Here is a 21,960-nt window from a genome sequence, read left to right as displayed (position 1 = left end):
TAGTTGACGAAGAGAACCTTGAGACCAGATTGCTTGACTGTAGAACAGTAATGGAGATGCAAAGAGAACCAAAGCAAACCACCCGGGCTTCCCACCGCAAGGTGTCAATCGGATTGAACACCGATTCCTTCAAACGAACCACCCAGGCTTCCCACTGCAAGGTGTCGATCAGATCAGACACCGAACCCACCAGCCTTGATCAAACACAAGACAAAAATCTTCAGTGGAGAAGAACAGCAAAATGCTTTTCATTAATAGCAAAGTTCGTGTCCAATACTTGCCCCCTTTACAACCTTATATAAAAGACTCAAAAATAGACTCCTACACTAAAAAGGAAAGGTCTAACTCAATCCTTAATCTATTAGGTAGGCTAAATTGACTGGGAAACTGAAATAGACTCATAACAGAGCCCTAATACAGCCCAACTAAACGCTTGAAAAAAAAATGAAAAAAAAATACTAAAGTAACTTACTGGTTCAATTTAAGAACAAAAACACCAAAATAAAACTAAGTATGGAACTAAAACATCTAATCCCGTATACAACCCTATTACCCATACTTTAGGTACATAAAAGTGACCTATTACATTGAAAACCGATGGGATCAAAAGCCCAACCCTAGACTTATTCCTAATAAAACAAGCTTATTTCGATGATGAATCTGCATCAAATCCATGTCATTTCCTAAACATGAAACGGTCTGAATTTTTATATCACCCGTATCTTGAAAATTCAGACCGTTTCATAAAAGTACTAAAGCTACTTACTGGTTCAATTTAAGAACAAAAATACCAAAATAAAACTAAGTATGGACCTAAAACATCTAATCCCATATGCAACCCTATTACCCATACTTTAGGTCCATAAAAGTGACCTATTACATTGAAAACTCATGGGATCAAAGGCCCAACCCTAGACTTATTCTTAATAAAACAAGCTTATTTTGGTGATGAATCTGCATCAAATCCATGTCATTTCCTAAGGCATGAAACGGTCTGAATTTTCATATCACCCGTATCTTGCGTCTCTTCGAATAACTCCGATACGTCTCCGAGGTGTCTCTTCTAACCACCCTTCGAATACCGATGCTTGACACCTTGGAAACATCTACGCCTTTGCCACTAGTATGTATTTTATTTCTGCATTAAATATTTGGGCTTGGTTTATTAGCTGATTCTGACATGGACTCGATGTATATGACCATATTGTTCTGTGTCTTCAAGACATCGACATGGATAAACACTTTTTTATTTTGGGCAGGGGTTTTTAAGGTTTTATATCAGAAATCTTGAGTTTTTGTGCATTTTCTTTCCATTTATTGTCTATATTTTATTTATGTAAGAAACTGCTGAATATATGTTATTTTATTTTTTCCTCTTTAATCTTTTAACATTTACTTTAGGTTTTCTTATGTTGTAGTAAAGGCTAAAACAAGAGATTGATAACTTTTTTGTAGCTGTTCTCTCACTTTTGTTGGTTTGTAACAGATTTTTTTTTGATGTAGACAGGTTCCTAGGGCAGAAATATAGCCGCAGGAACCTAAGGTCGTGTTTGGTTGAAGGCTTCGGATGAGTCGGATTCTGATTTTGGATCGGATTCTTACGAATTTGGTTCATGTGGATTCGTAGTTGAGAACAAAAGCTGTTTGGTTACCCTGAGTCTGTCAGATGGAATCCTTCTGAATCCATCTGCAAAGCTGTTTGGTTACCCTGAGAAAGGGAGTTGCAGAACGAGGAGAAGAAGAAAGTCGGAGATTGTTTCTTTGGACAGTTGGATCGGCGTTGGACAATTAACTTTGGACCCAGATGATTGTTTCTCTTTCACCTCCTCCTGTTGTTGCTGCTGCTGCTGCTGTTGATGGGCCACGACAAAGGATTCGTCTCTCAACGCTCTGTAACCCTGCAGATGCAGCTTCTTCCACTGCAGTCTCCTCTGTTCTTATTGCAGCAAAGGCATCGCTACTGTAACCCATCAGCTCCACCGCCATATTAGCAGAAAATCATCTACAAGAAGACCCTTCTCTCGTTCTCGAAACAAGTTCAAGAAAGTTATTTTATATCTATTCTCCCCGTCTGGAATTGAATCAACGCCATCACCACCTCTGCTTCTGGTGTGAATTTTGAAGCATCTCAACTTACCCAGCTGGGATCTTCAGGATTTTGAGGTTAGGACCAAAACCAACCTAAGCCAGAGCTGATTAATCTCAAATTCTCATGGATTCATTCAAATATCAGATCATACTTCCTAACCCTAACTCAATTCCTGAACCCAGATTCGATCATGGCCCATGTTGCTCTGTTTTCGTAGTACCTTACTCTTGAGCCTTGAACCCTTAATTCAATGGTGGCTCTTGTGATTAGAGAGAAGTAGAGAACACAATTGAGTTGCAGGTCGGTTCTTGGAGATAACCCTTTTACCATGTTGTCTACCTCTAACCTCTGAAACCAAAAAACAATGATTGGGACTGCAGCCGTGGTAGTGGAGTCGGTGGTGGTGGGGGTGAGGGTGACCGCAGCCGTGGCGGTGGCGGTGGCGGCGGCGGCGGCGGTGGTGGTGACTGTAGCCGTGTGGTGGAGGTGGCGACGGCGAAGATGGAGGGGGAGGGGGAGGGGAAGGAGGAGGAGGAGGAGGAGGAGGAGAAGGAGAAGATGGATTCACGATGTACCATGTTGGAAGAATCGTGGGCTAGAAAAGAGAGAATGAGAGAATAATTGCTTCTTGTAATTGATAGGTAAGCCCCTCTATTTATAATAGAGGGGAAAGTTACAAGAGACTAAAATAGGCAATGTGGGACTAAAACCCACATAGCCGACTTACACTTAATAACATAAAAACTACTCCAAAAGGACCAGAATACCCCCACTGTATTCTGGAGTACATATTCCAACACTCCCCCTCAAGCTGGATTATACAAATAATTAAAGAAAGAAGATCCAGCTTGAACTAAAGAAAAAAGAACTCCATAATAATGCTAACACTCCCCCTCAAGTTGGCGCATACAAGGTACTAATGCCCAACTTGAACAAAATGGGAAAAATAAGTTGTAGCAGAATCCAGCGTCAAGACGAATGCAGCTCCCAAATAAACCTTCAAAAACTTGAAAAAATAGATCTTCAAAACTTGGGCAGACTTGATCAGCAACCGGGACTGGGATGTCTTCCAAAAAAGGCACCTTTCACCAATCTTCTATTGCTGTCCAGTGATGAATCTCTGAATGATAATCTTGAAGATAAGTAACTAGGGTAGCGAGCAGATGAATTAAGCAGCAGAAAAGATCAAGCAGCGGAAAAAATCAACCCAACTGTAGAACCTCATATAGGCAGGCAATAACCAAACATCTTCAATACTTTAATACCAATCTCCCCCTTACGGAAAACTCAACCCAATAACAAAGTAGATACCCATTGGCAATAGTGAAAACTCTGATCTTCTATGTTTTGCACCAAGTGTTCCTGCAAGTTCTGCTTTCTACAATGGCTGCACTATACTGTACATAATCCCCCCTCACGTGTAGTACACGTGGACATAACAGAGATGATGTAAGAGATAGGGCAAAAACATAATATTCCAGAATTTTCCAAGAGGTGCTAAGGGTAATGGAAAAGGAAGAAATGACTAATTAGAGAATACCATAAACTTCCAAGGTGGTTATGGGAAGATGCCAAAGGTATGGTTTGGGAGGTGGTGAAGTGAAAAGAAGCAGTGGGATAATGACCCATGGACAAAGCAACACAGTAATATACAACGTTCTTTCAATCGATCAAACTAATTCCAAAATGCCAATCTCCAATGATCAGATCTGAATTATTAAAAACAGGTCTAATTTGTAGAGGGAGAAGGCACCATTCTACAAAAGCTTGATCGATCTTTACACAAGGAATAACCAGTGTGCAAAATTCCAAACTATAAACTCCCACATGCTAAATAGAACTGACGAAGATATTTGGACTGCAATGGAAGTAAGAAGCTTCAACAAAAACTTGGATCAGATCTGAGTTTGGGAACAATGCTAGGATCAAGCTCTCAAAGTGAGCCGGATATGAACTAGAAAAGCTTCTCATAATTGAATAGGTTCGTAGTTGCAACCAAGAACCTTGGAACACATTGTTGTAATCCCAAATAAGCTGATCTCCAGGGTAGTAGATTCGAGTCTTCAATAATGAAAGAAATTCGATCTCCAATAGTAGGATACTCAGCCTCAATAATAGGGCAACAGTAACATGTCAACCAGTCATGCTTACAGAAGCCAATCAATAAAACCAGCAATATATGAAGTAAAGCTCAATAGAACCGGCAAATATAAGATAAAGAACCCGACAGATCTATAGTTAGTTGAAGCAGCCGGCCACATAGGAACTAGTAAAAAAATAGGTTGATAATTGGAGAAACCGAGCCATAAGAATGAACCTGAATTTTTTCCAAAAAGAACTGATGAATGATGCTGAAATATTGGTTGAATACTCCTTTGATGGTTATAAAACTCTCCTAAAAAAATCAGCAAGAGTGGACTGCCCTAACCCTTAGATCGATTGTAGGGAAGGGGGCTTCAACAAAAGTGATGATGACTTGTCAAAGGTGATGTCTTCAAATAATAGATGCTGACCATAATTGTGGGAATGGATCTCCAGTTCGAATACCAATCTCCTTGGTGATTGAAACTTGATCTTCAAGTGGGAGAAACACAAAAAATTGTAGAAAAATTAGGGCAGCAGCTATTTTGTGTAATAGATCTTCTTCAAGCCATGAATAGTTGAAGTAGAATGTCCCTCTTGATGGGAGAAACACCTCCAAAAAACTCCAACAGCAGCAAGCAACCCTAACCTTAAAATCGATCTGTATCAGGGTTTTTTAACACCCTGAAAAAGAGGATCGATTGGGGTTAGGGGTCTTCAAACACTTGGAAAGAGGCAAATACTGAGGTCAAGTGGTCCTTGTAGTTGGAGTAATCATCCCTAAAAAAATCAGCAAAAACTGAAACCTGTAACCCTAATGTCGATTTGAGTCAGGGTTTTAATAGGTAACCAAAAATAGCAGGTTGAGAAGGTTTTGCTGTAAGTACAAATCCAGCCATCAGAAAGTGTCCAAACTTAGGTCGATTAAGGCTTGTAGTAGTAGGGAATCACCCCTAAAAAGTCAATTGCATCTGAAAGGGGAAACCCCAAAATTGATTGGAGTCAGGGTTTTGAGAAATCTCAAAACCCTGACAAGTTGAGATCGATTTGGGTATGGAGGCTGGAAAAGTTAATAAAAGATGGAGAGAAAGAAAGAAAGGGAAGGAAGACTATGGAATAGGGTAGAAGAGTGCTGGAAAAGGCTGCATAGAAGGCTCCAAAATGGAGGATCAGTCTTCATTAGGTAGAAATCAGATCTCCAAAAATTCTGGACAGCTCCAATATCGCAGGTATGGCTCCAGCAGATTTCGAACAGAATTTTTTTAATAAAAAAAAGGTAGAAAGGGAGGGGGGCAGCAACTAAATCATTGATATGCTGTGTTTACCTCATTAGTACTGCCCCTTTTCAAGGTTGAGAGGAAGAAGAACAGAAGAAGGAGAAGCCGAGAAAGGGAGAAAGGGAGAAGGGAGAAGTCAATTGAAGAGATGGATTAGGGTTTTCTTTCTCTTTTTCTAACCTAGATCAGACCAGCTCTGATACCATGTTGGCAGAATCGTGGGCTAGAAAAGAGAGAATGAGAGAATAATTGCTTGTTATAATTGATAGGTAAGCCCTTCTATTTATAATAGAGGGGAAAGTTACAAGAGACTAAAATAGGCGATGTGGGACTAAAACCAACATAGCCGACTTACACTTAATAACATAAAAACTACCCCAAAAGGACCAGAATACCCCCACGGTATTCTGGAGTACATATTCCAACACTCCCCCTCAAGCTGGATTATACAAATAATTAAAGAAAGAAGATCCAGCTTGAACTAAAGAAAAAAGAACTCCATAATAATGCTAACACACGATTTTGGACTCGCATGGATTCATTTCAGGATTCATTTCAGAATTTACCCCTTGGGGTGAATTCTAGTGGATTTTAAAATTACACATAAAAATGGATTCCTGTGGATTCTTGGAATCCAACACGGAACCGTGTTCCGAGAAACCAAACATGAAAAAAATTACGGAATCCAGATCCCGTCAAATCCGACTCCTCAGAAACCTTCAACCAAACACAACCTAAGGGGTCAGGTCCATACCTCTACTTAAGGGACCAGACTCATGGGCCTTTGGGCCAACCAGCCTCGGGCTGGGCTAACCCTTTTGGGTTGGGCGTTACTAGTTCTCACTCAAAACCAGAATTGTGGGTTATATACAGTGTTTAAAGTATTGGTCCGTCTCGTATCGTCTCGGCCGATACGATACATAATGAGACGTCTCTATTTTTAAAAAAAAGTAAAATGTCTCGACTATATCGATACATATTGACCGATACATATCGATACGGTCGATAAGTATCGATACAGCCGAGACGTCCATTTTAATTTTTGTTATTATTTTTTAACGTATCAGTACGTATCGATATGTATCGGTCGATACGTACCGATACATATCGATACATACCGATACGTATTACGTATTGATACGTCTCGACACACTTAAGCAGCACATGGGTTTTGTTCAGTTTTTCCAGCAGAACACGATACAGAGAGGCTCCAGGTGGAAAAAAGCCCTGTTCAGCCAAGGGAAAAACCCCAAGATCAAAGTTCAAAACCATTTTTTCGACCTGATTTTTTGAGGGCTTCAAATCCTTGGTAAAAAACGATTCTAAAGGAGGTGGAATCATAGCTTTTGCTGCATCCAACAACCCAGATTCGAAATCAAAAGGTGTTCTTGAAGGTTTTGGTAAGTTTTTTAAGAAAAACTTGATTTTTTTGTTCAAATATTTGATTTTAGGTCTTTTTTTTGCTATGATTTAAAGAGAATAGGTCAAACTAAGTTAGCTATGCATTTTTTGTATACATTTGCAAAGATTTGAGTTCAAATCTTTGCATTTTTCACCCAAAACCGAAAATTGCTTTTCATCCTAGTCGCTCCTATTCTTGATGACCCTTACAGACATGACTTTGATCCACCCCGACATTATTCATGGCAATAGAGTGACTCTACATATAAGAAATCTCATCTTTTAATCTTTTAGAACAAGTTCAAAGTGCCGCATTTGTCTGGTTATTGATTATTCACAATTCGTAGTGTATATGCATGATATATGACATAAATTGATTGTTTATATTGTTTTTTGTGTCCAAAAGTGTATTCCCATGTGTATTTTGATCATTTTCATGCGTTTCTGCACCGATCGATAGGTATATCCGATACGATACGATACGTCTCTTAAAATCGTCCGACCGATATGATACCTGATACCGATACTTTAAATCTTGGTTATATGTAGTTTCTAATTTTGGGTATTACCTAGCTACTACTTGGTCTCAGTTATCGGTTTCTTTTCTTGTCATAACTGTTGAGTTAGGGTTGTCATTATTGTCAACAGTGTCAGTGTGGCAGATGTGGCCGCTAGGGAGTTATGACTGGGACCAGCAGCTTTCACAGATTTATTGAGCTGTCTTTTAGATGGAATTTGGAGGAGTTCAAAACATAAGAAATGAGGATCTATGAGTCAGCTTTTCAGGAAAATTTGAATCATATCAATCCGATATTGGAGTGGGAAGTTATGGCATGATGTTCAGGCATGGCGCGTAAGCTTAAAGTAGAAGTGTCTACACATCATTCACGTTCAATTCCAGTTTTGGGGTCCCTGCATTGCTCTTCAGCTGAAGGTGTCTTCATGAACAATGTAGCCCTTCGAGTCAGCTTTATGTCGAAAAAAGAATCGGGTTAATCATAGTTTGGACGAGGAAGATATGACCATTTCTGTAGAAGTGTGTAGATCTTCCCATTGTAGACATTGAGACAGTGTCGACCGACACTATGTAGATGTCGAGTGAAGTAAGATAATGTCATACAAAATTGGTTTAATGTCGAACATATTGATTGAGGACATCGACATTTAAAAGCCTCGGCTAGACACTATCAAGGGGTCTGTAGACATTGATGGTTTGTCGACAGAAATCCTATCGATGTCGACATGGACAATTTAGATGTTGATAACTGGCAAACGTGACTTTTGATTTAAGTCATATGTTGGCTATAAAAGGTGGACTTGGCCATTTCGTGAGTGAGTTGAAAACCCTAGAAGATGGTCATTAAGGAGAAAAGCCCTAGAAGATTACATTTAATCCATGCACTAGCATTGGATCTCCAGGAAGGTTTCTTCAAGTTTAATCAAGGGTTTGTGATAGAGAACTCCAAAGAGAAGAAGAGGGAAGAAAAAGGAAGAAGAGAAGAGAAGAAAGAGAAATGTTAGGGTCTCTTGCGTTAACTCACTCCACCTACCATTCTTGAGTGACTCATTGTCACATTGAAGGCTTAGTGAAAGGTAGTTGAGCTTTTATGAGAACCTAGAGAGGGTTTTGGAAAGAGAAGAAGAAAGGGGTCCCACAAGCAAATGTCCACTTGAAGATTCAAGTTTCTCACACTAGAGGGTTAGCTGAATATTCCAGTGACCATCAAAGCAATGGTCGGTGACTCAGAGCTTCCCAGAGTACAAGGAATCACAACAGGGCAAGGGTTGTAAGGGTTTCTACCTATGGCTTGTTTCATTTGTAATCAAGTACTTATTATGTGCTAGACCTAGGTTGTATATTGTTGAATACCTAGACTAGCTTGTGCTTGCATTGCAGGGCTAAGTTATAAGCCCATTTTGATTTTTGTGTCTGGGTGTTGGACACGGGAGTAGCTACCTTATCTTTGGTGTTGTAGCGCCCTCATAGTTGTATGCTGGGTAAACCGTGGTACGTGCTCCTTGTGTTTTGTCTGTAGGATGGGTGTGTTATCAGGTAGACCTTCTGACGGGGTTGTATGTGCCTGTGGTTGAGAGGCAAGGTGTGTGACATGATTGTGTGTGTGATTGGTAAAATGGCCAGCGCCAACTAGTCAGGCGTTGTCAAAGGACTGTGTGATTGAGCAATACGGAAGTAGTCTTAAGAGATTGTGAGGTTTAAGGATCAAGTTTTGGATTTCTCTGATTCACCCCCCTCTCAGTGACCGCCATTGTTTAACAATAACTTATTATACAAGATATCCTATACCATGCATGGGATTCTTTTCTCAGCTTTCTTTCTATTTTCTGTTATTGCTGATAAGCTCTATATATTTGTTAGAGCCTTAGTGCTTAACGCACGATTGAATGAAGATGAAGTTTATAGCTTTTGCTAATGGCTTTGTGAAACAGTGAGGTGAGAGACCTTGAGGTTTTAGATGCCTAAGTGAGAGTGAGAGACTCGAACCACTATCCTCTCTCTTCTTCCTACTCCCCTGCTCGATACCGTATTTCTATTTTCAGTTTTGATAATTTCTTCATAGCGGAGATTCAATCAAAGGTTCCTTAGCTGCTGTTGATCATCAAAATATTGTCCTATTGGTTCCTCCATCGATTCTGGTGGAGGCATCAAGAAGATCACCTGCTGCTATACTGATCTGGGTTTCTACTTCAGCAACTTTGATCACCTGCTGCTATACTGATCTGAGTTTCTACTTCAGCAACTTCGAGTTCAAAGATCTCCAGATCCAACCATCAGCTGCTGCCTATATTTAGAGAGTTCGATCAACACCTCATCCTCTCCTTTCACAGCTTTGCTGATAATTTGGTGCTGATCCAACGGCTAGGTTTGTCTATCACAGTTGGTTACTAATTCTGAACCTTAGTTTCTAATTCTGAGATGTTTGGATAACTCAGCTTCTAGCCATTAACTTTGGCTGAAATTTAAAGGAGTTATTCATCCACATTAGACCTCCACTCGATTATATAAGGGCCATTCAAGCACTTCTGTTGCTATTTCTGGTGACACTTTATTTTCAGGTTGTTTAGCTTGTTTCATGCTCTGGTGACAGACCTTACATTGTTGCTGTTTGATTTTCTCTTGGGCTGGGATAATTCTCAAACCATTGTTTAAGTATTGGTAGAGTTGCAACGGTTGATATACCCTATTGTTCACCTACTGTTGGGTGATTCTTTTATGTATTGTTGCTGGAATTGGGGTTAGGTCACTTGTGACTTAGCTCTACATTATTTTTCCTCTCACTTGTCCCCCCTCTTTCCTTTCCATTAAACATACTGGGAATAAATCACTTCTGCAAAGTCTATTTAGGTGGCACACATGCCAGGGTGTTGGACTTGTAACTTTCCCTGATCTGTGCTTTGTTGTATATTGTCAAAGGTGAGTTGCCAACTCCCTGCATCATGCTGTAACTGTGCGAACGCAGTCTTGTTGTTTACGTTCATATGCATTTATTGCTATTTTTTTTGTATGGTGTGGGGGTGGGGTAGGAGAGGAAGGGGGAGGGGTTGTATTCTTTAATAATCTTTTTAAATTATTCCCATTAGTGTTCAATCTTATTAATGTGAAATTTTTTTCTTTTCAACTAAACTTCCTAATAAGCAGTCTTAGTTGGCAATGGAAAGTCTAATCCACCTTTCCCATTATTTTTAGAGTTAGGGTTTATGAACCCGGAATGAGTTGTGAGTCTTTTCTAGCAGACAAGTTAGTTCTGAGCATGACCCAGTTGATATGGTTCGCATCTAATATTATGATGGTTTGCAAATTAACCGTATTTAGTGTCGGCAGTTTTTTACATGATTCTTCATATGAACTTTTTCAATTTTTAATATCGTATGCAGGGGGTGTCACTTCTGGATGGTTCTCGCTTGAGTCAACAGTTCTTACTCTTACTATGAGTGCTGCAGCATTTTCATTTTACCGAGAGCGCACCACAAAGAATGCCAGGAGGATGTTCCATGCCAGCCTCCTCTATCTTCCTGTATTTATGTCTGGGATGCTATTTCATCGCATGTATGATGATAAACAGGGCCTTGTGGAAACAAATCCTGATCTGCTTGTTGAACTGACATCATCTGGAACTTGGGAACAGAAAAACAAGAAAAATGAATCCCAGAACAAATTGAGGGAGTCCTCTGTCAGGCTCAAACCACGCCCCCCTGTAGCTTATGCTTCTGTTGCTCCATTTCCTTTCTTGCCAGCTCCCCTATGTACTACCAACTATTCTTGACCCTTGCAAGACTAGTTTGTCTCCTTGAGTGTACATATGTCTCTAATAATGGCTGAATTGCCAATTGCCGTAATGTTTCCTGCGGGAGTGCTTGAACATCTTATTTGAGGCTTTTTCCTTTGTCCCTTTACCCTTCTTCCTGTGATGGGCAGGATTGTGTAATGTTTGATTATTGGTATGGATTATTATCATAATTTTTTTTTAAATTTATTTGGGAACAAGATTCCTACAAAAGAAAAGGAAAGTTAACTGTAATGTGTTTCATGTTCTTTAATGTTTTTATTCAAACTTCAAACTGTGGCTTTGCTATATACATAACCCACTCAAAGGCACACCCATTCCTTAAAGCACCATTTGTTGCTCTTAGAAGAGATTTCCAAGTAGGGGAGCTATCGCTTTTGTTTGAAGCATCAAGGAGACTACACTTTGGGAAATATTTTGCTTTTTAACACCTTGGCCCATGAATCATCATTGATAATAAGAAGTTTCCATGCTTGACGCACCAACAAAGCCATATTATGATCACTTGATTTTCTGATCCCAAGACCATCCAAGGATCTAGGCAAGCAGATAGAATCCCAGGCTAAAGGAAAAGATAACCTTTGTCCTTCCTTTTGATTGCCACCAAAAATGTATCCAATTTTGGTTCTTTACCTTAACCAATTAGTTGTCATCCAGGAGTCCAGTCTTACCCTAGTCCTCTCAACTAGGAAGTTGAAATCATTTTTCCTTGATTTTGACCTAAAGATGGGATGAACAAGGTAACGAGCATGACAAGGTAGAAATAGAAGTGTGGTGGGAATGAAATGTTTTTTTTTGGTAAGAGGGAATGAAATGCATTTATTGATAAAAAGGATTTCACTCTTATGTTGGTAAATTTGCTGGCCCTAGACTTCTCAAAGCAGTCCCAGACAAACTTAGGAGCCCTAAATTCACTCATCTGTTTTTTTGATGTAAGTGTAATAACACAAACCACACACCAATCCAAAAAGATTAACCAACTTTTAGGATGCGGATATACACAACACACACCACATGATGTGGGATTAAACCCACACATGCCTTCTTTTTTTGAGATTGGTGTGTGGTTTGTGTGATTGCACTTTCATCAAAATTCACTCATCTTTGCTTTGCTGAATATAAATATATCATCGGCAAACAAGTGATGGATAATTATACTGTGTATATAGTCATAGTTCAAGATTTCATGGAATTTATATTCCGATTTTAACATTTGTCGAAATGAAATATAATGTGATACCAAAAGAATACACGAATTGGGTCGAAATTTTAGTGTTTCTGCGAATTTCAATCGATACAATTCTTTATAATAAATACCATTGTGAACAAAATAAATCGAACAATTTCGTTGGTTTAGCTAGTTTCGACAGAAAATCTTGGGGAAACTATAATATTTATGATTTTTGGTCAAATCAAACTCGTACAAGCGTAAACAAGTTGTTGGGCAATAGAGGAACACATTGGAAGCGACGATTTGCTGTGTTGTTAAAAGATTTATGCAGGATTCATAGTTTTTTTTTTTTTTTTGATGAAATGCAAGATTCATAGTTGAACGCATTGGAAGCAACAACTTGTATTCTTGACTCCCATATATTTGAATCTTTGTAATGAACAATGTATGATGTATAACATTTGATAATTATGAAATGGTTTATAATTTTATGTCCACCATTCATAATGCATATTTAAGTTGTTTTAATTGAATTATGTGAATTCCAATATTAAATTTTGTGTGGAATTGGCTATATTAGAGAATATATACAATAGCGTACAACAATACTACCCTATTAGGGTCAGAAGTCAAACTATTGTTTTGAGTGTGTTTTTCAAGGGTTCTGTTATGTTTAAAGGTTAAATACACATGCACGCCTTAAATTGTCCAAAAATTCTGCATGCCCTCCTTGAGATTTTGACAATTCCACATGCATACCCTGCTTTTCAAATTAATCCATATTTAAGTCCACGTCGTGAATATCATGGTAAAAATGTAAATAAAAGTGTTTTTTTATTGAAATTTTGGGGTAAAATCATCCTATCTAGACTGATTTGGATCGATATCGTATTGGTATCGGCCGAGAACGATTACTAAAACCTAGTGCCTATTGGACGCTCAGTATCCCCCCTTTTGAGGTCTCCACCATTATCTTGGATGTGACTGTAGGGGTGTAAATGAATAACCGAAATCCGTTTCCATATCTGTGTTCGTATCCGTTTAGCACTATCCGAATCTGTTCAAAAGCTAAACGAATGCGGATACGGATAGACTATAGCTATCCGAAAAGCAATTTTTACATGTAAACGGATAAAATTTCCGATCCATATCCATGTCCGTATCCGTTTAGCATTATCCGAATCCATCCAAAAGCTAACCAGATGCAGATGCAGATATAACACTATCCGAGCCGAATCCAATCCATTTACATCCCTAGATGTGAGACTTCTTGTGAGTCGTTTTGACTCCTGCTCATTTGCACTTGTTCCTTCAATGTACTTGTCGAAGTTCTCCTTTCTTGAGGATCTTCTGAAGATATTTTTTTGGTAAGAAGGATCTTCTGAAGATTATAATACCCTTGATGCCCAATGAGATTTAATATATTCCCCACCTAGTTTAGAAATAGAATGTACTTTTAGCTAAGTATGGAACTGAAATCACACAGGGCTGTCTTGGTATGATTTTTTTTTTTTCTTTTTTGACGGTAAGAAAAATATTTATAACTGAAAGAGAGCAGAAAGTCTGAACATCATACAAAAAAGGGGACAGAGAGGTTCTATTAGTAACAAAAGAGGGCTAAAGAGCGTAGGGTTTGAAACCAAAGATTATTTTTATGCCTGATATTTATACTTGAAAATTTTGAAGTTAGTTCGGCAAGTTCAGGATAGGAGGGGAGAAGATTCCAGGGAATACATGTCTCCTTGGAGATTCAAAAGGCCATGTAGATCACCGATTATTTATCTAGATTTCTTTGAGATGGATTTTATCCTTCAAAGCGTGTTTCCACCCCTGCAAGATTCCAAAAAGCTCAGCCTTCATTTTGTCGATCGAACAAGAAAATCCTACAGATGTTAAAACACTTTGTCCATCAAGCAAAAAGCAATAAGCCCATCCTAATTAGTCCTATGGAAGGTTCAGAAAGATCTACGCAACATAAGACAGGTAATTTCATTGTATGGTTAGATTGAGAATTAGAAGGAAATTCATTTTGCGTGCATATAAGAGGATCAACCAAATTAGTATTTGCTTGTGGAGGAATTAAGGTTAGATCCAAAATCCATCTAGAAATATTTGAAAGGACTGGAATGGGGTCAGCCGTAGCTGGACCACGAATTACTTTGTTTCTTACATGCCAAACGAAATAACATGTTATTGTAACAGAGAAAAACCATGATGCAGTTGGTTTATCCTGGGCTTTAGAGTGAAAGAGGGAAGCACAAAGCTATGCCATACAAGAGCTGCTTAGGTGCTCTGTTCTTAGTTCGATGGGTCCACAGGCCCAGATACGTTTAGTCCATTCACAAGATAGAAAGAGATGCCAGTGGGATTTATCACGAGCACCACAGAAAACACATGTAGGCTCGATCGATATCCATTTTGAGAGAGTGGCCTTGACAGGTAAACCTGCATTTAAAACGCGCCAAAAAAACATTTTAAATTTCGGATGTATATTAAGTTTCCAGAAAAAATGCCACAATTTGGAAAGTAAGGGCCTATTTTGCAAAGGTGAAGTTAAAAAATTTGTTGCATGCCGAGTGGAGAAGCTTCTAGATTTTGTTAGGGAGCATCTCCAGATGTCTTCAGAATCTGAAATATGCACCTTAGAAATCTGATAGTTGAAACTATTAGGGAAAAAGTGCATGAGAGACAATGAATTCCAGTTTTGATTAGAGATAAGATCACTCACCATACAAATTGAGTTGTCATAAAATTCAGTTGGTAAATAGTGATCATGGATAATCAAAACCCACGGATCATGCCAACAGTATGTATTTTGACCATTTCCAATTTTTCTCCACACAATTTCCTCAAGATCAGGTAAAATGGTATGATTTCTATTTTAATTTCATAAGAGTCATAAATTGAAATTATGGTATGATTTTTTCACCTTATTTATGAGAAATTAAAATCAAGCAAAAGACATGTTTCAATATTTAAATTGAAATCAATTTCAAGCCTATTATACGCTCCACTTTAACGAGCATGTGTTAATAACATGGGTAATTAATTGTGTTATTTGACATGTTTAAAAAGAAATGAAAACAAAATCGCTATATTTCACGTCACCGCCGCTTGATCCGATTCTAATAGTTGGTTCCTGAATCGGAATCGGATCAAGTGGCCGATTCTTAGTCATTGTGATTATAAACCATCTTGAATCGAACCGATTCACGAGCCGATTCTCGATTCCTAAACCGATTCGATTATCACCATAAAATAGCTTAGATTCCTGATGATTCTTGAACAGATCAGGCCGATTCGGATCGAAATCTTCTCTGTCCGAGTTTTAGTCACGCAACTCGCAAGGGATGCTGTTCTTTTGATAGATACGTTAGTAGTGAGAGCAGAAAATATCCATGCGCTCATAGTTGCAGATAATTTCTCTCATTTTCTCACCAAAAAAAGTTTTCTTTCTCATTTCTCTGCACGGAGCTGTCATTCATTTCTATGGTCACTTTCAAGTAGTAAGTAGCTTTGCCTTCGAAGTTCCGATGGCTTTGAGCTTTCCTTGCAATGCTGCTCTTCATCCTCAACAACAGCAACAAGAAGTAGTTAATAACTCTTTCTCTCAGTGGAGACACAACAATAACAACAAGAGTTTTGAAGCCGTTAAAAACCTATTCAAAACGATTAGAATCCCTTCGATTTCGGGCTCTCCATACGAATCCCTCCAAAAGGGAAATTGGGTCAAGCTTATCTGCGGCGCTAGCTTCGAGGTAATAATTAAAGCCTATCTAAACCCTCCAGAAAAGCTGAATTTTCATAATTTTTCACTCCTGAAAGCTTTATTTCAGGATGTCGTCGATGTCAGAAATCTTTCTCTAGTTTATACTCTTGCTGGGGGTGAGGAATATCAATCAGTCTGCCTTTCTGCTTCACTTCGTAAACTACTGATAGAAATCTGAATGTCGTATTTGGGGATGATAACCACTTGCAGTTGATTGCATTGATTGTGCGGCCGATGAATCGGTAGTGACTGCGGTGAACGAAGGCATCAATGTGGCGGGAGAGATTGGGGGTCTCCTTCGACGGCCTTGGGTTATGATCAGTGTTAACGACGACGAAGATCTCCACTTCCGCAAAGCTGGTAATACCCAAATACACACCCACTTAGCATTTCTCTGTGTTGGTCTCTGTGTGTGTAGTTGTTGATCACTGCTTTGTTTCATTTTTATTTATGTTTATAAATATTGACAGCAATGATGATAATGCTAATGGTTGTGATATATTTGGACAAATCCAATTAGTGGTTGAATAGAGTGGAAGTTAATAACCCATCACCCAGTAAGTCTTGAAGTTGTTTAAACATGATTATTTTAGTTATATGAGAAGCAGCAGCTGGTGATTCCATGGGTGGTCGCAATTGTTCCTTCTATAATATCTAGGCAAACCTTGGTTTGACTAAGAAAATAAACGTTAAATAAGCATGGTGCCATATCTGGCTGTGGATCCTATTTTACATGGTTTAGTATTATAGCGCTAAACTCATCCAAGAGCATTGGATGGATGATACTTTACACATCGAGTTGTGCAAGTTACTGGATGCTCTTATTAATCTAGCAGGCCAATAATTGTGCCTCATTTTCGAGATCATCTATATCAATGAAACAAGCCATATGTGATAATTCTAACCATATAAACAATTAAATTCGGTATATGTTGAGGAACAATGGTCTATAGAAAGCCATTGATCAAAATTCATCACAACAACAACAACAACAACAACAAACTCAGCCTTATCCCAACTTAATGGGGTTGGCTACATGGATCCAAACAAAACAAAGTAAGGAAAGATGGGGAAAAGAGGATGGAAAAATAGACGAGAAAAGAAAAATGGAAAATGATAACTGAAAGAAGAAGAATAAAAAGAAAAATGAGAGATGAAAGATTAAAGTAAGAGGAAAGAGGCACAACCCAGCAAGCCAGGAGAATCTCAGGTAAATGGGGTCTGGTACATGGATCCTTGCCTCCAATAGGCTCTATTTGAGGTCCTACTTGGTACAAGACCTAGACAATGCATATCCTTTCTCACAACTTCTCCTATGTCATTTTAGGCCTTCCCCTAGCTCTTTTAGCTCCTTCAATTGGGATCAGATCACTCCTCCTTATTGGGTCGTCCCAAGGCCTCTGTTGAATAGGACCATACGGCCCATACCAGCTCAAATGACTCTCTCGGAGCTTCTCATTGATCAGGGCAACTCCCAAGTTAGCTCTAAAACGTTCATTCCTTACTTTATGCTTCCTAGTATTTCCGCACATCCATCTTAACATCCTCATCTCTGCTACACATAGCTTCTCAATATGACACTTCTTAACTGCTCAACATTATGCCCCGTACAATAGTCCTATAGAACTTTCCTTTAAGCTTTAAACGAATACGTTGGTCACATAGCACTTCGGACGCACCTCTCCACTTCATCCATCCCACTTTAATTCTTTGTGAAACATCATCCTGTATGTCACCGTCTTCATTTATGATTGACCCCAGATATTTAAAATAGTCACTTTGTGGTATCTCTCTTTCCCCAATTCGTACAATGTCAGTATCCATCATAGTGTGACTAAAATTACACATGATGTGTAGAAGGAAAAACTAAAAGAAAGACCTTTGATCACAGGCGTGGGATCATGTGGTTCAATATTGAAGTAGAATATCCGTATCGCCAAGGTCATCCACTTGATGTTTTATCGCACTGATTAGGAAACCCAAAATCCATTTCCTCTCGCATGGAAGTGGGACCCTTCATCCTTAGACGCCAAGGTTATCCACTTGATGTTTTTCCCCCTTTTTTTTTTAATTATAAAATACTGGGGGTTTGGGTTGGTATCTGAAATACATTGGCTAGTTGGGATCTCTCAAATGTTGGGTGCCAGCCCCATGCACAGGAAGTATGTACTGAGTTATGATATTTAGTGACTGTTTCTTCTGCTTTTAAATTGTTTGAATTCAGAACTTACCTTCATCCAGTACTATCTTGGCAGAATTTGATCCAGATGATTGTCCATCTGACTGTTCAAGACCGTGTGAAATGGTTTGTCCTGCAAATGCAATTTCATTAGAACTGATACCAGGGGAAGATGAATCTACTAATGGTAAAGCTGCATGTGGGAAATTCCAGGTGTTCTATGGAGTCAATATTATTTTTCAACTTCATTTAAGTTGTCTATTGTGGTTTCCTATGTCCAATTAAACATGAGATTTATATGTAGGGTGGAGTAATAACGGAACGCTGCTATGGTTGTGGCCGGTGCGTTCCTGTATGTCCCTATGATAAAATAAGTAGGTATAATTGTCTTTATTTTTTTTCTCCTCATGTTGGTTTCTAATTCTTTTCCCCCCTGGATCACCCCATCTTGTTATCCATTGATGCCTGCGCTAAAAAAAAAAAAGGAAAAATGAAAATCTTTAGGCATGAGATTCGCTGTGTGTCTTATTGTAAATGTACCTTGTAAATTTCCTCTCTTCTTACTTTCAGTAGTGTTGGCTTTGTTGTTTTTACATTGACGATGTTTTAGTAAACTAATCTTGGTTAAGCTGTTTTAGGAGCTGCTACATATGTCAGAAATGCAGCTGAGACAGCTCAACTTCTTGAGAGAAGTGATGTGGATGCTGTAGAGATACATACTAGTGGAAGGTAGTGGAATGAATTCTCTACAAAGCCAGTAGTTCCAAAATCGGTACAGTCGGAGTTAAATTGACCTAATTTATACATAGAACTTCTTAACCTAACTAATGCCTCCTTAAACTAATTACAATCACCTTACTCGTTTATTTATAGGCAAACTGATTCTTTTGAAGAACTATGGAATAGATTGGGAGATTCAATTTGGCATGTGAAGCTAGTTGCTGTAAGTACTTGACCAACCATTAAGTATTGAAATTGAATTGGTATGAGTAAGCTTTAAAATTAAAGTTTGCATTTACTTGTCACCTGAAATGAGATCATATTTTCTCACTTGGAATTCCATAGCATTTGAGTGCTTGAAGTGATGCTTTGAGCTAGACTCTTCTTGAGTCTTGATGGGTTGTTGGTAGAAAGTAGAAACAGTCATCTTAGGTTTCCACCAAATAAAGTCCCCAAGTAAAAGTGTTATATATATTTTTTTTCAGGGTCTGGTAATGATGTGAGAGTTGACATGAGTCCAATCCTTGTAAAGACCTTATGCAAAAAGATGAAATTGGACTGAGAAAATAAAATGTATTCATTCTGGGTGGTGACAAAACATTGTAGCAGATTTAAATATGGGTTTAATGAGATGTGCATGGTCTGTTGTGTTTGTTTTCTTGGTTTGGGTATATTTAGACTTAAAAATAACATAAATACTGTGCTGGCTACTGTGATATGAATTAGATGTGTGTGAAACTATTATTGGTTTCTTGCGGATCATCAATTAGCCTTTCACTTCATCCAGGTTAGCTTACCCTATATTGGGGATTCAACTGTTCCTACAATGAACAGACTATTTTCAATCATGGGTCCTCGTCTTAGCTGCTATAATCTATGGCAGGTACGCCTTGCAATCTGTGGAGTTCAGGATAGCTACTTGAAGCTTACAATGCTTATGACACTTTTTTTAAAATCAAATTTGCCTTTTCAGTTTTATGTCTCTGACACATTCTATTGACCATAGCTGGATGGCCGTCCCATGAGCGGAGATATTGGACAAGGTGCCACTAGGGAAGCTATTGCATTTGCTGTTCATTTGGCTGCACTAAGAGATAGACCCCATGGTATGGTGTATTAAATAGCCATATTAACTGAGGACTAAGGATACTGACATACCATTTTTACTTCATCTGTGAATAACTGCTGAACCTTGCCATATTCTGCTTGTGCGGAAAGGTTTTTTGCAATTGGCTGGTGGCACCAACTTACAGACAGTTGATGGTTTGAAGAAAGCAGGACTGTTCCAGAAAACAGAAAATGGTATTCTTCTATCTTCCTCTGTTGATTCAGAGCCTTTATCTTCTTTTGAGGAATCTCTGAGTAAATGTCTATAACACTAAATTTCTTTGGTGTTTGCCCAGCTTCTATGGGACCTATGTATATATAAGGGACTTTCAGAACCTTTTTTTTTTGTTATAAAGGGGGGGGGGGGGGTTCTGCCCTTGAATGTTGGCTAATCAGATGGCATAGACTCTCTTTCCTACAAGGGAAGAGGATTTCTGTGCTATTTGAATGGCTTACTTGACTGTTCGAGGGCATCCATGTGGAGATTGGCCACATGAAGAGTTCCCTTCTCCAATTAAGTCTGTTAGGTGTATAGACTGTTGACCTCAAACATGTGATTATTATCATAGGAATTACTTCTTAAATAAAAATGAGGGCTATTAAGATCACTGTTTTAGCAACTATCAAGTCACCAACAGTCACCTCATGTTGAAACTTCCCATTTGAAGAGGAGATAAGGTAGCAGAGCTTCTGAACCCCTTTAATCCCAACTCTTAAGATACGGTGCAAACTCCATATGTTAGTCGAAAATCTGCAGTATTTTGTTGGCACAGGTTTGCAAGGCCTCTCTTGTGGGTCTGTTGACTAGTGAGTCTACTACTGTGTTTGGTATGCATTCTAGGTCGATAATGCATTCCAAGAAATCATAGCATACACAGCCACATAATTTCGAAAGTCCACTATACGATTCCAAATGCTTTCAAAGTATAGGTGTATAGTTCATTCTCTTTAACCACAATTTAGAGTTGAGATCTTCAAGGGGTGGGGTGCCCGGGACCCACACAATCTTGAGTTTGAGAAGATGAAATGACAAATATAACTTAAATAAATAGTGGGTCCAGATGTTTAGGATCATGGGTGAAAGACAAGGCTGTGTTTGGTATGATTTCGTGGAATGCATTATCGACCCAGAATGCATTCCAATAATGCCTACCAAACGCAGCCTAAGTCTTCCATCTTCATAGCACATGAACTAAGGTTGGTATTCCCATGTTAGTCCTACCTTTCTTTAAGTAAATATTTCTTATTTCCAAGTATCTAATATAGCTCCAAATATCCTATTAATCTCGCTACATCCCTCTAGAAAGTAAAGTAAATATTTCTCATTTTGGCTATCCTCCTTGACTAGAAGAACTGTAAAATGTAACACACCATGCATCTATTTAATCTCACTAGTCATTACAGCTGTTTGATACTATATACAGAAGCATATATATTCATGGTTGTATTGTTCGCATTGTCGGCTGTGCTCGACATTGAAATTGAGGGTTGAAATGTATTGCAGGTTCACAGAAAGCTTTAATTGGTGGGGTAGCTTATGGTGGCTATGCAAGGAAGGTTGGTCTTTTTTTTTCATCAATTCAAAGTCATTTGTAGCCATTTTTTTTTCCCCTCTCCAATGTCATTGTTTCATTTCCTAGCTGAAAGCATACATTTTATTGAAGTACGATTTATTGACGCCTTGATAACCAACCTTGGATCAATATCTCTGCAGATTGTTGGGAGAGTTTTAAGTCAGATACAATCCCATTATGGCCTGACACACATAGAGGATCACCCTGACTATTTCTTGGACGCGCTTAAAGGAGCCCTCACTTTGGTTGGAACTGTCAAATGCTACAATTTTCCTTCAGAAGTTTGA

General features: G+C 38.7%; 2 protein-coding genes across 2 annotated transcripts in view; both read left to right on the top strand.

Moving 5' to 3' along the window:
• LOC122646043 (protoheme IX farnesyltransferase, mitochondrial) overlaps positions 1-11,384 on the top strand; it is a 25,937-nt gene extending 14,553 nt beyond the window's left edge. Inside the window, exon 7 of the mRNA XM_043839499.1 lies at positions 10,744-11,384. Coding sequence (XP_043695434.1) covers positions 10,744-11,132 — 389 coding nt within the window. The 3' untranslated portion in view covers positions 11,133-11,384. The remainder of the gene's footprint in view (positions 1-10,743) is intronic.
• On the top strand, positions 3,685-21,960 carry LOC122645094. The gene is made up of 13 exons (XM_043838440.1): positions 3,685-3,701; positions 15,939-16,082; positions 16,161-16,209; positions 16,304-16,453; positions 18,349-18,485; positions 18,577-18,646; positions 18,911-19,001; positions 19,146-19,215; positions 19,780-19,875; positions 19,999-20,098; positions 20,211-20,294; positions 21,604-21,656; positions 21,814-21,960. The coding sequence occupies exons 4-13, from the start codon at positions 16,408-16,410 to the stop codon at positions 21,958-21,960; spliced, it is 894 nt and encodes a 297-aa protein (XP_043694375.1). The 5' UTR covers positions 3,685-3,701; positions 15,939-16,082; positions 16,161-16,209; positions 16,304-16,407.

This window comes from Telopea speciosissima, chromosome 11 (assembly GCF_018873765.1).
Source record: "Telopea speciosissima isolate NSW1024214 ecotype Mountain lineage chromosome 11, Tspe_v1, whole genome shotgun sequence".
In the NCBI taxonomy this organism is placed as follows: Eukaryota; Viridiplantae; Streptophyta; class Magnoliopsida; order Proteales; family Proteaceae; genus Telopea; species Telopea speciosissima.
Note: the sequence above shows the minus strand (reverse complement) of the source record. Positions and strands in the feature narration are given on the sequence as shown.

What these genes read in the sequence shown, in the direction of transcription:
- LOC122645094 (XM_043838440.1), top strand. Translation starts at nt 16,408, where the DNA reads ATGATCAGTGTTAACGACGACGAAGATCTCCACTTCCGCAAAGCTG. An exon ending in ATGTCCCTATGATAAAATAA is followed by an intron (nt 18,647 to 18,910) that starts GTAGGTATAATT and finishes AAGCTGTTTTAG; the next exon opens with GAGCTGCTACATATGTCAGA. An exon ending in GCTGCTATAATCTATGGCAG is followed by an intron (nt 19,876 to 19,998) that starts GTACGCCTTGCA and finishes TATTGACCATAG; the next exon opens with CTGGATGGCCGTCCCATGAG.